We start from the raw sequence: 17,903 nt of genomic DNA, 5'->3' as shown, positions 1-17,903 counted from the left end.
CAATTTCTCCTGCTAACCTTGGAAAAATACAAAACTGGGGGCTAAAATATAATTTTTGTGGAAAAAAAAATATTTTTTATTTGCATGGCTCTGCGTTATAAACTGTAGTGAAATACTTGGGGGTTCAAAGCTCTCACAACACATCAAGATGAGTTCCTTAGGGGGTCTACTTTCCAAAATGGTGTCACTTGTGGGGGGTTTCTACTGTTTAGGTACATTAGGGGCTCTGCAAACGCAATGTGACGCCTGCAGACCATTCCATCTAAGTCTGCATTCCAAATGGCGCTCCTTCCCTTCCGAACCCTCCCATGCGCCCAAACGGTGGTTCCCCCCCACATATGGGGTATCAGCGTACTCAGGACAAATTGGACAACAACTTTTGTGGTCCAATTTCTCCTCTTACCCTAGGGAAAATACAAAACTGGGGGCTAAAAAATAATTTTTGTGGGAAAAAAATTTTGTTTTATTTTTATGGCTCTGCATTATAAACTTCTGTGAAGCCCTTGGTGGGTCAAAGTGCTCACCACACATCCAGATAAGTTCCTTAGGGGGTCTACTTTCCAAAATGGTGTCACTTGTGGGGGGTTTCAATGTTTAGGCACATCAGTGGCTCTCCAAACGCAACATGGCGTCCCATCTCAATTCCTGTCAATTTTGCATTGAAAAGTCAAACGGCGCTCCTTCCCTTCCGAGCTCTCCCATGCGCCCAAACAGTGGTTTACTGCCACATATGGGGTATCAGCGTACTCGGGACAAATTGGACAACAACTTTTGAGGTCCAATTTCTTCTCTTACCCTTGGAAAAATAAAAAATTGGGGGCAAAAATATAATTTTTGTGAAAAAATATGATTTTTTATTTTTACGGTTCTGCATTATAAACTTCTGTGAAGCACTTGGTGGGTCAAAGTGCTCACCACACCTCTAGATAAGTTCCTTAGGGGGTCTACTTTCCAAAATGGTGTCACTTGTGGGGGGTTTCAATGTTTAGGCACATCAGTGGCTCTCCAAACGCAACATGGCGTCCCATCTCAATTCCTGTCAATTTTGCATTGAAAAGTCAAACGGCGCTCCTTCCCTTCCGAGCTCTCCCATGCGCCCAAACAGTGGTTTACTGCCACATATGGGGTATCAGCGTACTCGGGACAAATTGGACAACAACTTTTGAGGTCCAATTTCTTCTCTTACCCTTGGAAAAATAAAAAATTGGGGGCAAAAATATAATTTTTGTGAAAAAATATGATTTTTTATTTTTACGGTTCTGCATTATAAACTTCTGTGAAGCACTTGGTGGGTCAAAGTGCTCACCACACCTCTAGATAAGTTCCTTAGGGGGTCTACTTTCCAAAATGGTGTCACTTGTGGGGGGTTTCAATGTTTAGGCACATCAGTGGCTCTCCAAACGCAACATGGCGTCCCATCTCAATTTCTGTCAATTTTGCATTGAAAAGTCAAACTGCGCTCCTTCCCTTCCGAGCTCTCCCATGCGCCCAAACAGTGGTTTACTGCCACATATGGGGTATCAGCGTACTCAGGACAAATTGGACAACAACTTTTTGGGTCCAATTTCTCCTGTTACCCTTGGTAAAATAAAACAAATTGGAGCTGAAGTAAATTTTTTGTGTAAAAAAGTTAAATGTTCATTTTTATTTAAACATTCCAAAAATTCCTATTAAACACCTGAAGGGTTAATAAACTTCTTGAATGTGGTTTTGAGCACCTTGAGGGGTGCAGTTTTTAGAATGGTGTCACACTTGGGCATTTTCTATCATATAGACCCCTCAAAATGACTTCAAATGAGACGTGGTCCCTAAAAAAAAATGGTGTTGTAAAAATGAGAAATTGCTGGTCAACTTTTAACCCTTATAACTCCCTAATAAAAAAAAAAATTGGTTCCAAAATTATGCTGATGTAAAGGAGACATGTGGGAAATGTTACTTATTAAGTATTTTGTGTGACATATCTCTGTGATTTAATTGCATAAAAATTCAAAGTTTGAAAATTGCGAAATTTTCAAAATTTTCGCCAAATTTCCGTTTTTTTCACAAATAAACGCAGGTACTATCAAAGAAATTTTACCACTATCATGAAGTACAATATGTCACGAGAAAACAATGTCAGAATCACCAGGATCCGTTGAAGCGTTTCGGAGTTATAACCTCATAAAGGGACAGTGGTCAGAATTGTAAAAATTGGCCTGGTCATTAACGTGCAAACCACCCTTGGGGGTAAAGGGGTTAAACTACAGTTGCAAAAAAAAAATGCGAGTTGAAAAAAAAAATGCCACTTGTGAACTGTAGGCGTTTTTTGTTTTTTTTTACACATTGAATGAGAGGCTTGTTCCTAGTAAATTTTTTATTTTTGTAACATGTATTTTGGCGCAAAAAACACATAGAACGCTTTCCACCCAGAATGGGGATCAGCTGGGACTTGCCATATCTGCCATTCTTGACATACCTGCCATTCTTGACATACCTGCCTTTTTCTTATCCAGAAACTAGAGCCGGCTGTCCTGCCTTCGATATTAGCCGCTGAGGGGATTATGAGGAAGCAAGGAGCTGCTGCTGCAAGAAAGGAGCAAGTGCGTAATTTCATTTATTCTCATTGCAGAGAACCCAACACATTAACTACAAGGTGGGACTCAAAAACAAAAAAAGAGCCATTCTCCTTATGTAGTTTGTATAGGATAGTGGAAAAATGGCGTACTGACCTGTAAAATGGCTGTCCCCATGGCCAGTGGCCTATTGTAATATGTTCCACACTTCTCTTTGTCCCCTTCTATTAAATCTCGCACCGCCAACACTCGGTGTCTTCAAGTGAAGCGATTTCACTCCATGACAACATATTGTGGTGCTAACAGCCATCGATTTCTTCTTATCCTCTCATAGATGTCTGCATTGACATGTGTAGAAATACATGGTGTCTATTTTTTTTTGCCGGGGAGGGGTGTTATGTCACTCTTGCACCAAACTATTGCACAAAATACTACCATATTCCACAGACAACTACCCAACCATCAGGGAAGGAGATGCTGGGCCTCTGTCATTTCTATCACTGCTGAGGTAAAGTGAAAGCTGAGCTCTGATTGGTTGCTATGGGCAGCACAGACTGGAAGTCAGTTCTGAAGAATGAGGCCTGAGAGGCCATAAGAAACAGGGGGCTGCGTTTTTGTGGCCCACCCTGTGTCATAATCACCAAACAACATTTTACCAAAATAATAATGTCATATATTAGTTAAATAACACTTCAATAACTGATCAAATAATAACAATGTTATATGTAAAAGGGATAGTTCCCTATTTGCGAATTCTAGGATAGACTCCTTGATGAGCTACGAGGTACACTTTCATCAAAGGTTGCTAAGGAAAGTTTGAAGTAGACGACGTAAATGGAAAGAAAAACCCAGCAAAAAGTCGCGTTTTTCAGTTGTAATGGCTCCCATAAAAATAAAAAAAAAGCATTGAAAAAGTCCTATGCAAATGGTGTAAAATTACAATTCATCCTGCAAAACTGAAAAACTCTCATAAATGCTATGGTGTAGCAAAAAAAAAAATTATGGGTCTTGGAAGAATGGGAGACAAAAATGAAACTGCAAAAAATTAAAAATGTCTGTGCCATTGAAGACACACTCCCATGAACTTTTTTTTTAGGAACAAAGTTCATGAGAAAGCTTCTTTAATGTGTTAGGCTACATTCCCACAATAAGTATTTTGTGCGTTTTTGATGTTGCAGATTTTTCGGCACCATTCTGCACCTATTTGGTACATTAAGTTACTTACGTTTTTTTCATTGCGCTTTTTTACATGCATTTTTATCATGATTATGACTCTTTTTTGCTTTGTCATGCTTTTAAAGCATTGGGGTACAAGTCTGCAGATTTCTGAATCCTCACAAATGCGCACATTGCGTGCTGTCAGGACTCTCTGGTGCTGGCGCTGGGAATGGCGGGCGGCGGGCGAATGACTGCAAATGTTTAATTTGCATACATGTGGTCATGTGCCGACTAGACGTGTGCAGCCTCACTCAACACAAGTGAATTGAAATGATGCTGGACATATCTAGTAGGAATGAGGCCAAAAGTATGCAAATCGCATACTTGCAGTCCCATGACCGCATGCTCCCAGCGCTGGAGAATCCTCACAGAGCGCAGTGGACTTGTTGTGAAGATTCACAAGTTGTCAGTCACACAGAGTGACTACAGATTTGAACCCCAAGGCCGAACAACCCCTTTAAATAAAGCTGCTTTGTTTTTGATGCTTCCTGGTATTTGGCTTTGGTAAAACGTTATTGATACAGTCATGTGCGGATCACATGCGATTTTAGTGCATTTCTGCCACGTATGCGTTCTTTACCTGCAGATTTTCTGCATCTAATGCAATTCTATGGGGAAAATCCGCTCAAAAAACTCAATGTATCTGCAAAAGAGATTGACATGTTGCGGATTTGAAATATGCACCGCAGGTCAGTATAAACTGAGTTAAGAAAAAAAGGACAGTGAGCAGGATATTTCTATAAATCCCATTCATTCTGCTGGAATTATAATATATACAACGTCAAAACTCACCAAAAGCTTACTATTTGAACACTGTCTTAATGTCAAGGCACCCTTCTATTGCTGCGGAAAACCACTTCAATGCCACCTCCATACACTACAAAAATAATGTACAGCAGGCCTGACTTTCCCTAGGTGTTAAAATATTCACAGATAATATGTTTCTCGCTTTTTTGCATTAATAATGTAATATTTACTGATGAGCTTTGTCTGGAACAGCGGGAGATGAGCGAGACACTAGACGGTATTAGATGTGAACATCTGTTGAATATTGGCTTATAGCTTTGGATCAAGGTTGTGTTTATGCAGATGTATTTCTAAAGCGTCACCAACCTACGCACTGTACAGAGAGTTCAATAATATCAAAAGTACATTGAGCACGGTAAAATGTAGAGACACAAGAAACAAGACTGTTGCCGGAGTGATTGGGAAAATTACAATGATTTGTGTTTGCTCGGTGTAAGCTCCAGACGAGATGTACATGCAAATTGTTATGTTTGTCACACTAAAAGTATTTAAAAAATTATCTGAAAAAAACATAAATCCATCAAAACTTTTAAAAGTACAGCATGTTCATAACACTGACCTAATGTGTATACATATACATATATATATATATATATATATATATATATACACAGTACAGACCAAAAGTTTGGACACACCTACTCATTTAAAGATTTTTATGTATTTTCATGACTATGAAAATTGTACATTCACACTGAATGCATCAAAGCTATGAATTAACACATGTGGAATTATATACTTAACAAAAAAGTGTGAAACAACTGAAATTATGTCTTATATTCTAGGTTCTTCAAAGTAGCCACCTTTTGCTTTGATGACTGCTTTGCACACTCTTGGCATTCTCTTGATGAGCTTCAAGAGGTAGTCACCGGGAATGGTCTTACAACAATCTTGAAGGAGTTCCCAGAGATGCTAAGTACTTGTTGGCCCTTTTGCCTTCACTCTGCGGTCCAGCTCACCCCAAACCATCTCGATTGGGTTCAGGTCTGGTGACTGTGGAGGCCAGGTCATCTGGCGTAGCACCCCATCACTCTCCTTCTTGGTCAAATAGCCCATACACAGCCTGGAAGTGTGCTTGGGGTCATTGTCCTGTGGAAAAATAAATGATGGTCCAACTAAACGCAAACCGGACGGAATAGCATGCCGCTGCAAGATGCTATGGTAGCCATGCTGGTTCAGTATGCCTTCGATTTTGAATGAATCCCCAACAGTGTCACCAGCAAAGCACCCCCACACCATCACACCTCCTCCTCCATGCTTCACGGTGGGAACCAGGCATGTAGAGTCCATCCGTTCACCTTTTCTGCGTTGCACAAAGACATGGTGGTTGGAACCAAATATCTCAAATTTGGACTCATCAGCCCAAAGCACAGATTTCCACTGGTCTAATGCCCATTCCTTGTGATCTTTAGCAGAAACAAGTCTCTTCTGCTTCTTGCCTGTCCTTAGCAGTGGTTTCCTAGCAGCTATTTTACCATGAAGGCCTGCTGCACAAAGTGTCCTCTTAACAGTTGTTGTAGAGATGTGTCTGCTGCTAGAACTCTGTGTAGCATTGACCTGGTCTCTATTCTCAGCTTCTGTTAACCTGCGATTTCTGAGGCTGGTGACTCGGATAAACTTATCCTCAGAAGCAGAGGTGACTCTTGGTCTTCCTTTCCTGGGGAAGTCATCAAGTGAGCCAGTTTCTTAGTTGCGCTTGATGGTTTTGCCACTGCACTTGGGGACACTTTCAAAGTTTTCCCAATTTTTCAGACTGACCTTCATTTCTTAAAGTAATGATGGCCACTCGTTTTTCTTTACTTAGCTGCTTTTTTCTTGCCATAATACAAATTCTAACAGTCTATTGAGTAGGACTATGAGCTGTGTATCCAACAGACTTCTGCATAACCCACTGATGGTCCCAACACCATTTATAAGGCAAGAAATCCCACTTATTAAACCTGAAAGGGCACCCCTGTGAAGTGAAAACCATTCCCAGTGACTCCCTCTTGAAGCTCATCAAGAGAATGCCAAGAGTGTGCAAAGCAGTTATCAAAGCAAAATGTGGCTACTTTGAAGAACCTGTAATATAAGACATAATTTAAGTTGTTTTACACTTTTTTGTTAAGTATATAATTCCACATGTGTTAAAAAATAAAGGGAACACTAAAATCCCGCATCCTAGATATCATCGAATGAAATATTCCAGTTGTAAATCCTTATTCATTACATAGTGGAATGTGTTGAGAACAATAAAACGGAGGTCTAGAGTTGGAATGATGCTCAAAATCAAAAGTGGAAAATTAAGTTACAGGCTGATCCAACTTCAGTGGAAATACCTCAAGACAAAGAAATGATGCTCAGTAGTGTGTGTGGCCTCCACGTGCCTGCATGATCTCCCTACAATGCCTGGGCATGCTCCTGATGAGGCACCGGATGGTCTCCTGAGGTATCTCCTCTCAGACCTGGACTAAAGCATCCGCCAACTCCTCAACAGTTTGTGGTGCAATGTGACTATGGTGGACGGTTCAAGACATGATGTCCCAGATGCGTTCAATCGGATTCAGGTCTGGGGAATGGGCGGGCCAGTCCATAGCTTCAATGCCTTCATCTTGCAGGAACTGCTGATTCTCTCCTGCCACATGAGATCTGGCATTGTCCTGAATTAGGAGCAACCCAGGGCCAACCGCACCAGCATATGGTCTCACAAGGGGTCTGAGGATCTCATCTCGGTACCTAGTGGCAGTCAGTCTACCTCTGGTAAGCACATGGAGGGCTATGTGGCCCTCCAAAGAAATGCCACCCCACACCAATACTGACCCACTGCCAAACTGGTCATGCTGAAGGATGTTGCACGCAGCAGATCGCTCTCCACAGTGTCTCCAGACTCTGTCACGTGTGACACATGTGCTCAGTGTGAACCTACTTTCATCTGTGAAGAGAACAGGGCACTGGTGGCGAATTTGCCAATCCTGGTGTTCTGTGGCAAATGCCAAGCATCCTCATGGTGTAGGGCTGTGAGCACAACCCCCATCTGTGGACATCGGGCACTCAGACCATCCTCATGGAGTCGGTTTCTAACCGTTTGTGCAGACACATGCACATTTGTGGCCTGCTGGAGATAATTGTGCAGGGCTCTGGCAGTGTTCCTCCTGTTCCTCCTTGCACAAAGGCTGAGGAGCGGTCCTGCTGCTGGGTTGTTGCCCTCCTACAGCCCCCTCCACTTCTCCTGGTGTACTGGCCTGTCTCCTGGTAACACCTCCAGCCTCTGGACACTACGCCAACAGACACAGCAAACCTTCTTGCCACAGCTCGCATTGATGTGCCATCTTGGATGAGCTGCACTACCTAAGCCACTTGTGTGTGTTGTAGAGTCCGTCTCATGCTACCACAAGTGTGAAAGCACAATCAACATTCAAAAGTGACCAAAACATCAACCAGAAAGCATTGGTACTGAGATACAGTCTGTGGTCCCCACCTGCAGAACCACTCCTTTATTGAGTGTATTTTGATAATTGCCAATAATTTCCATCTGTTGTATATTTCATTTGCACAACAGCATGTGAAATTGATTGTCAAGCAGTGTTGCTTCCTAAGTGGACAGTTTGATTTCACAGAAGTTTTATTTACTTGGAATTATATTCTGTTGTTTAAGCGTTCCCATTATTTTTTTGAGCAGTGTATATAGGTAGGCAGTAATAGATGTTGTATAAAAAAATGAAGCAACATAAACATAACCTAAATGGGAACTGTGTTTTCTAAAAAACTTTACATAAATCAGTAGTACAGGTAAATATAAGAAACTTTATAATATATCTTACCAGAGAAATATGCTTCTTTCCCACTTATGAGCCACTTTTCTCCCACCTCTTTCCTACAGAACTCACCAAACACTTTGAAAAACAGCTAAGATAAGACAGACTGTTGGATCACTGAGGTGACAGGAGACAAAGATCATTATACTCTATGAAGATCAGAGGAGAAGTGAAGAGCAGAGTGCAAAAATAGACAGAGAGAGACACAGAAAGAGCGCACTGAACTTTAGGGTTCGTTCACACTAGCGTATAAAAATCAGTCCCTTTCACATCCAGGGGTGGAACAATTTTTTCTCCCTTGTCATCCGTGTGCTGTCCGTGTGCAGTCCATATGCTATCCGTTTTTTTACTCAGAAGCTATTAACCTTTTACAGGACTGTTTACAGTTTCTAATTCTACAGAATTGTAATATATCCCTAAAAATCAGATGCCATACTGATTCTCCATACAGCATGTAATTTTTTTTTTCTTGCACTGTACCAATTTCGGCATGCTGCAATTTTGTTTCTCATGCCGAACACAGCTGAGAAAAAATACACAGATTTGCACTGATTGAATGAATAACATTGGTCTTAGTGCAATCTGATTTTTTTATCTGATTGCACTTGTACGATTTATATGCTAGTGTGAGGAAACCTTTATAACGAGTCTTTTATGTCACATTAGAGCTTCATTCACATTCTAACTGCTGCATAATGCCCTCCATGATAATATCTATGTGCTAATAAAGGAATTAACAGCATGAATCCCTCTCGGCGTGCTGTGTTACGGAGAGCTCATAGGGTCTCGTCTTCCCCACCAGCTCAGAGTCAATTGAAAATTAAAGGTAGAGCCTGCAGTGGGGAAAACTGGTGAAAAAGCAAATCATACAATAACCAGAAAGAGTGTTATTCCTCATGTACACACAGTACAGCTTATTCTGAAAAGTTACTTGAAAGTACAGTTACCCTTTAAGGGATACATTCCACTCCACCACCAAAAAAAAACAGTCAGGCAGTGCAGTAATCAGGCGATAAAGGGAATATCAATTATGCACCAGAGCTAAAAACATCTGTTAATTGTTAAATGGGGTGAGACAAAGAGGGAATTTCCATATTAAACCTTTCTGACATATCCACAGGGTATGATATGAATGTCTGATAGATGTAAGGTTCAAAACTGGATCAAGAACTATGTAGAGAACAGGGGCCACATTGTAAATGGAGACCTCCTAAAGATGGTGCAAATCCCTCCATTTCTGTAAGAGTTCTGAAAATAGCTGCAGATTAGAGATGAGCGAACCCGAACTTAAATGTTCGGGGTTCGAACCGTATAGTTAGTGTCTGGTGCTAAACGCCAAATAAAGTCTTCTCCTGGAAGTCCATTTCAATGTTCGGAGTGCCGGGGAAGAGAGAGAGGCAGTTTTTTCCAGCTCAAAAGTTCGGGTTCCTCTTATTTTCAATGGGGTTCGGGTTCTGGTTCAAGTTTGTGTTCAGTTCTTGTACCCACACCGAATTTTGGAATAAAGTTCGGGTCAAGTATCAGAACCCGAACTTTCACGAGTCCGCTCATCGCTACTGCAGATGTCTTTGATCTCCTCAACTCTCCATTCATAACGGCATGAGATTTCGAGATACATTTCTTAGAAAACGTTGCATTTCCTGTAGCTTTTGCCATAAATGTCTGAGATTTATGTAAACCATTAGGAGATTCTGTAGCTCCAACAACATTATATAGAGCAGCTTTGTGTGTGCTCAACCACTACTCCATACTATTCAGTTTGTGTTTGTATGTGTTGGAGGGTGAGAGACTTGGTGTCATTATTCTAGTGATCAGTGGGATAAGTGTAAATTTATATTCTAATTTCTTGGTTCTTTTTAAAACAGGAGCTAGAGAAAAAAGTTGTTGCAGCCCAAAACTCTAGAGCAAGGAGGCAGTATATTCACAAGATGCAGATGCAAGAAATAAATAGCAAGAGAGAACAAGTAAGACAATCCTTGCATTAGATTATTAGATAGATAGATTTTTACATCCAGGTTACGTCTACTACTTTTTTTTTATCTTTAATTGGTCATGTGATGGTCATGTAGGTTTGGATAAAATTCTTGGTTTTGTCATTTAGTTTAGTCTTGGTCCAACCTTGTTCCCCATACTGGTTGACTTATGACTGGGACTGGCACGATTTGGGGCATCCTAAAGCTATACAGCTACAATTGACATCACCTGTTATGAGATACTGTAAAAAATTTACAGAACCAAAGAAGATTGTTAATGGACTAAGCATAGAAATTGTATACCTAGATCACCAGGGCCGTAATGAGCTGCTTGACGCCACCACACACCTAACAGTCTGCAATGAGTACACAATTTTAGTAAAGATCTACACCAGGAGAAGGTGTGAGTTGATTGCCAGCAGTAAGAATGTCAAGTTTTTAACATTTAATAAACTTTGAAAACCTATTTGCCATATATCATGAATTATTGCTATTTATTTTGTGAAAGATGGGCTAGACTTCTAATTACGGTAATCTAATCAAACACTTAAAATTAATCAGATTTTTGACCAGACCCATAAATGTAATAAGATCTGAGACTAGAAAAAAAAAAGAAAAATTTATATTAACCGCTCCTGGATAATCTTTATGTCCAGGTAGAAACACAGTCCTTACATTGGCCAATATATGGATCTTATGTGTTGGGTTGGGTCCAGCTGCTAGTTTGCTCCTGATGCAGACCCCCTACAGTCATAGATTAATTGGAGAAGAAACTGCCCTCTTCCAATGCACCCATGACAATAGGTATGTGGAGTTAGGACAGCTGGCATCCCAGGTCTTGCTTTAGAGATTTACTAGTTGAGGACTTGTTTTTCTAGAACATATCTTGGTATATACATCCATTAATCATGATTTGACCATATTGTCCACTTGCTTGTTTGCTTATTTTGCAATGCCTATATGTAGGTTCCCACTACCGACAATGCCAATCTGCTCCAGCCATATCGGATGTCTATGAGACAGTTCATTACATATTCTATATTTCGTCTCTGGTGCTCTTTAATTTTGTGTCTTGCTCACTCCCGCTACGGTCCTGCCCTGGTGATCCCAACTGCTAAACTGGGTGAACAAAGGAGATTGTCTCACCAACCATAAGTGTTAAGGAGATATCTCATTGTGTACTTTTGGCTTTTTATTTCACTTACTCTGTTCACCCAATGCTCACACATATTGGACCCAAGGGATTATATTGCCAATGCTCACTCTTCCGTATGTTAGATCTTCTCCTTAATCATATCCATTGTTTTCTATTGCCTGCACAGATGAATCATTTGCAGTCTCAGGCAGAAATGAAAAGAAATATCCACAGGGAAACCAAGATCAATAAACACAAAATGAAGGAAATCAAGACTAAGAAAGTGAGGGAAAATGCAATGAAATGTCGCGAAGATGAAGATTTCCTTCCTGTGGAACATGATGAAACTTTTAATGTGGATCACAGTAAGATTTACGACATATACTTACAAGTTAACTCTTTGTGCAGCTCCACAGAGAAGGATCTAAAATTTTGTGTTTTTATTGCAGACAACACATGGCACTGGAAGAGTCAAGAACCCAACTCTACTCCAGATTGTCATCGAGGAAAGGGTAAATTAGAGATGTGGTTCCAGCCTCACCATGATGGAAGCGAGACGAATTCTGACAGCTCAAGCACAGATTCACAAGAAAGTTGGTTACGTGAAGATTCTAAGAACCAGCGAAGGCCAGCCACTTTATTTCGGACACGGGCTGAAAAAATCCCCACATTTGATGAGTTTTTTGATCGTGAATTTTAAAATCATTCTTGATCTGATCACCACCCATCAGTCCCAGTTTAGTAACTTCTCTATCCCCTTTTATATATTTCTAGATTCTCTTCATATTTCTACTTGGATGAAAAACCCTTTTGTTGTCCAAAAAAGTTTGGAAAAAAATGTGGATTTTGAATATAATAGTTACATATGTTTCATTGACTACGGAAAGTATCTTCCTGTATAATTATTATTATTTATTATCATAGCGCCATTTATTCCATGGCGCTTTACATGTGAGGACGGGTGTACATAATAAAAACAAGTACAGTAATCTTAAACAATACAAGTCGCAATGGTAAAGGAGGAGAGAGGACCCTGCCCGCGTAGGCTCACAATCTACAAGACTACTACTGTATTTATCTTTTAGTAGATGGCACAGTCAGTGCTACAACAGACCTATTGCGTTGATTGGTTTATGACTTGCTTGGAGTAAATTTTCCTGAATCTTTTCAATAATCAAAACATTGGCCTGTAGTAGGTGGCAGAGTTTAGAGAAAATCTAACTGCACTATTGTCAGAAAACAAAACTTTTTTCTATCAACCCCTTTAAAGGGAACCTGTCCCCTGAATTTGGCGGGGCCGGTTTTCGGTCATATGGGCGGAGTTTTCGGGTGTTTGATTCACCCTTTCCTTACCCGCTGGCTGCATGTTGGCCGCAATATTGGATTGAAGTTCATTCTATGGCCGAAAACCGGTCCTGCCAAATTCAGGTGACAGTTTCCCTTTAAGATAACTCAGTATGTTTACCTGCAGCTTTATATTATACGTCAAAAGCAAATTGGTGAGTGTGTGATCAATCACTTTGTTTCTGCATTACAGAGGCTTTACCCGTGCTGACTGTCTTTGGCACTGCAATCTCTTTTAGTAGCAATACTATTAGGAGGAAGCACCTCTGTAATATGACATATAATTAAATATTCCATAACAGATTTCATATGAATGCAGAGGAACATAGGCATAATATATCTTTATAGCACCATATCACAGATCCTCATAACATGGAACCATAATACAACCAGCTACATGAGCTCTAGAGGCAAACTATAAATTATGGTTATATAGTGGCCAAAGGGGTTAGCTAACTTATAATTTAAAAAAAATCAGCATATGTTAAAAAAAAAACGTAATTATAAAACACTTGCTACTGCTTTAACCTGAAGCTCTAACACTGATGGCACATATGGTCTCTTTTAACATGCTTTCCTCCTTTTCTAGAGGGTATTTTCCCTGCCCTCCATGAGTCTGTACATGCTTTCTACTCTGTTCATACTGAGGAGATCTGAGCTGAACAGGAACTTATAAATTTGTATTCTTTCTGCAGAGATCTCAGCTAGGAAAATGACTTACAGACACTTGACAAGATGAAAATGCTAGATATTTCTTAATGAAGACTATTTGGAAACGTATGCAGCCGTGTATTCAGGAAATAAGTGAACAATAAACAAAAGTTCTTTGAGAGGGTGTTCGTAGCCTTTAACTGTGACAAGCCTAGTCACTACAGGCCTAGGTGTCTCCTGCCATCTAGCCCTCCTGCTCTGTGTAACTTTGCCCCCCACTGCTTGGCAACTTTCTGTGTATACTGTGGAAATGAGTCGCCCCGCCTGGGCCATAGGGTACTCGGTACCGGGTCATGCAGTTCAAAAGGGGATGTCACAGTGGCGACCCGGTCCATGGCCCTGGGCGCCCATTTAAATGGGAAAGGTCTTTAAAGGGAATAAAGTTTATGTTTGTGATGCCACCTCTGGTATTCGGTCAGTGGGGACCGACGCTGCTTTAAGGGGTCCTCTGGGGTGATGTTATTGCAGCTAGATGAAAATTCACAGCGAAGGAACACCATATACGAATAGAATAAGATACACAATAAAACTTAACATTTAATAATTTTCTTTATAATAAAAAACACGTACCACATACAACCTAAAACCAGTATCTACTGTTTGACACAGAGATATAAGGTAAAGATACAGGGTGCTCTCGATCCCTAGGGTCCCGACTATCTGTCCCCTACCTTGCCGCGGAGGTTGGCACCCTATATAACCTGCGCAATGGCGCCCCCGCTCAACGTAGGCTATCCCTAAATCGCCCTAATAGACCCTTACGTGCAAGAAAAAAATAAAAAAATCAAACAGCAGAGCATACACTCTTAAACTAACAATAACTAAAGATAAACGTATTGCACTACCCAGATACTAAAGTGCATATCCCAACACTTGTTTGGATGTTGCATAAATGGTAATAGGCAACAAACTAAGGAAGCCTATATCAGCACCCTAGTTCCCCCTACCTGCCAGTGGGGGTTGGCACCCTAAGATCCTGCGCAAATGGCGCCCCCACTCCACGTAGTCTACCCCTATTAAAACCCTAGGCTACTTGTAAGGGGATAACAAAATACTATATTAGATGTACAGTTAGGGGCAAAAAACAATACTCAATAAGAAAAAAACATAACAAATCCCAAAATGGTACTCCAAACAGTGTAAATAAAATAAACAAAATCCAAAACGTGCAATACCAAGAATAAAATTCTCTTTAAAGTATGAAAATCTCGACGCGTTTCCCTGAAATCAGTTCATCAGGAGACATACTTAGGGTACCGTCACACTATAACATTTCGATCGCTACGACGGTACGATTCGTGACGTTCCAGCGATATCGTTACGATATCGCTGTGTCTGACACGCAGCAGCGATCAGGGATCCTGCTGAGAATCGTACGTCGTAGCAGATCGTTTAGAACTTTCTTTCATCGCTGGATCTCCCGCTGTCATCGCTAGATCGGTGTGTGTGACACCGATCTAGCGATGCGATCCAGCGATGCGTTCGCTTGTAACCAGGGTAAACATCGGGTAACTAAGCGCAGGACCGCGCTTAGTTACCCGATGTTTACCCTGGTTACAAGCGTAAAACTAAAAAAAAACAAACAGCACATACTTACATTCTGGTGTCCGTCAGGTCCCTTGCCGTCTGCTTCCAGCACTGTGACTGCCGGCCGTAAAGTGAAAGCAGAGCACAGCGGCTGTGCTTTCACTTTCACTTTACGGCCGGCAGTCACAGTGCGGGAAGCAGAGACTGCAAGGGACCTGACGGACACCAGAATGTAAGTATGTGCTGTTTGTTTTTTTTTAGTTTTACGCTTGTAACCAGGGTAAACATCGGGTAACTAAGCGCGGTCCTGCGCTTAGTTACCCGATGTTTACCCTGGTTACCCAGGGACCTCGGCATCGTTGGTCGATGGAGAGCTGTCTGTGTGACAGCTCCCCAGCGACCACACTACGATTTACCTACGATCACGGCCAGGTCATATCGCTGGTCGTGATCGTAGGTAAATCGTATAGTGTGACGGTACCCTTATAGGCATTTAAGAGAACTTATCTGAGTGACGATTCAGGAAGATAAGGATCACACTCTAACCCATTTACATGCGGTGGGGAACAATGTCCATCCAGTACCACAGAACTAGATCAGCCCTATGTTGCAGGTAGTGTGACCAGCTTATATAGAACAAATACCTTCTTGTTAGCTCTGATTTCCCCGCTCTTTCCGGCCTAAACGGTACTTCTGGGGTCATAGTTTAGCCTCACAGTGTCATGTGACTCATTACTCTAATGGACCCTCGAGTGCCTTCAGATATCCCAGCGTCCTGGTATCTCACAGATGTAAGGCGTTATTGCGCTGTAAGCGAGACTATACTCATTTAATTTTGAGCTTATTAAAAAGGCACGGAAGAGTGAGCCAGTGTTATCACTTCCGGGGTTATAAACTCCTCCATATGCGGTTCACTGCGTTCCACAGCGCGCAGTCACATAAGAACACAGCATACCTGCGTCATCACTCCTGGAGTAACGGACTTCTACAAATGCGATTCACTGCGTTCCACATTGCGCAGTCGCACAAAAGCACAGCGTACCTGTGTCATCACTTCCGGGGATATGAAATCATTCAATTACGATTCAACACTGCGTTCCACAGTGCGCAGTCGCATAAGGGCACAACGTACCTGCGTCCAAACTCCTGGAGTTACTGCATTACACAGTGCACAGTCGCACAAGAGCACAGCGTACCTGTGTCATCACTTCAATATGCGACCCACCACAGCGTTCCACAGTGCGCAATCGCATAAGAGCATAGCGCACATTTAATAAAGAATAAGACTAATCCAGTGTATGCTGATAAATGATGTTTTAAAGTTTCTTAAAAAGAAAAACATCTCAATGCCCTCCCACGGGCGAAATTGCACCATGTACAGAGCGCGCTAGCGCACTCCCAGAAGAACTTTTTATATATGCATATAAATTGAGGAGTAACTAACAAAAAAGGTAGAAAAGATTAAAACCTCCTGACTTTCCAGCCTAGGTTATATTAGAAAAAATATGAATAGATGAAATCTAATTAAAGATAGCGATCAAACCCCATTAAGGGCAATGGATCAAGGGAATTATATCAAATCTGGGATTCAAACAAGGAACACGGTACCGACACCTTCTATATAAAACATCCAAACTGCAGCTGATCTAGTTCTGTGGTACTGGATGGACATTGTTCCCCACCGCATGTAAATGGGTTAGAGTGTGATCCTTATCTTCCTGAATCGTCACTCAGATAAGTTCTCTTAAATGCCTATAAGTATGTCTCCTGATGAACTGATTTCAGGGAAACGCGTCGAGATTTTCATACTTTAAAGAGAATTTTATTCTTGGTATTGCACGTTTTGGATTTTGTTTATTTTATTTACACTGTTTGGAGTGCCATTTTGGGATTTGTTATGTTTTTTTCTTATTGAGTATTGTTTTTTGCCCCTAACTGTACATCTTATATAGTATTTTGTTATCCCCTTACAAGTAGCCTAGGGTTTTAATAGGGGTAGACTACGTGGAGTGGGGGCGCCATTTGCGCAGGATCTTAGGGTGCCAACCCCCACTGGCAGGTAGGGGGAACTAGGGTGCTGATATAGGCTTCCTTAGTTTGTTGCCTATTACCATTTATGCAACATCCAAACAAGTGTTGGGATATGCACTTTAGTATCTGGGTAGTGCAATACGTTTATCTTTAGTTATTGTTAGTTTAAGAGTGTATGCTCTGCTGTTTGATTTTTTTATTTTTTTCTTGCACGTAAGGGTCTATTAGGGCGATTTAGGGATAGCCTACGTTGAGCGGAGGCGCCATTGCGCAGGTTATATAGGGTGCCAACCTCCGCGGCAAGGTAGGGGACAGATAGTCGGGACCCTAGGGATCGAGAGCACCCTGTATCTTTACCTTATATCTCTGTGTCAAACAGTAGATACTGGTTTTAGGTTGTATGTGGTACGTGTTTTTTATTATAAAGAAAATTATTAAATGTTAAGTTTTATTGTGTATCTTATTCTATTCGTATATGGTGTTCCTTCGCTGTGAATTTTTGTTTTCTGTTGGCACCTTTATTATTTGTTCTGTGATATATTGCAGCTAGATGGTATAACTTCCCACAGGTGAAGTATATACCCAGGCTCCCGACGTGTAGATGAAGGATGGTGAAAGGCGCAGTAAAGAATGAGGACACAGGTTTGCAGTCTCTTTACCTTGTTTACTGTCGACTTCAGGCAGCCACAGTCCAGGGCACCAGATCACAGGGCAGGCAGGGTCCGGCCGGCTTGGAGGCAAGTTAGGAGTCCCCTTATCCTGGTGGAAATCAGAAGCCTTCCTCTAGCGCCGTGGTGTTGTAGTCCCTTAC

General features: G+C 41.3%; 1 protein-coding gene across 2 annotated transcripts in view; it reads left to right on the top strand.

Moving 5' to 3' along the window:
* The window catches only part of CCDC198 (coiled-coil domain containing 198), a 38,080-nt gene extending 24,473 nt beyond the window's left edge, over positions 1-13,607 (top strand). The window contains exons 3-6 of one of the 2 annotated variants that reach the window (XM_069733154.1): positions 2,493-2,579; positions 10,237-10,335; positions 11,667-11,844; positions 11,929-13,607. In XM_069733154.1, the coding sequence (XP_069589255.1) occupies positions 2,493-2,579; positions 10,237-10,335; positions 11,667-11,844; positions 11,929-12,179 (615 nt within the window). In that variant the 3' untranslated portion in view covers positions 12,180-13,607. The remainder of the gene's footprint in view (positions 1-2,492; positions 2,580-10,236; positions 10,336-11,666; positions 11,845-11,928) is intronic. The other variant, XM_069733163.1, reaches the window with a different exon arrangement.
* Positions 13,608-17,903: the final 4,296 nt, after the last annotated feature.

The sequence above is a fragment of the Ranitomeya imitator genome, chromosome 1 (genome assembly GCF_032444005.1).
Source record: "Ranitomeya imitator isolate aRanImi1 chromosome 1, aRanImi1.pri, whole genome shotgun sequence".
In the NCBI taxonomy this organism is placed as follows: Eukaryota; Metazoa; Chordata; class Amphibia; order Anura; family Dendrobatidae; genus Ranitomeya; species Ranitomeya imitator.
This window is presented reverse-complemented; position numbering and strand designations above follow the sequence as displayed.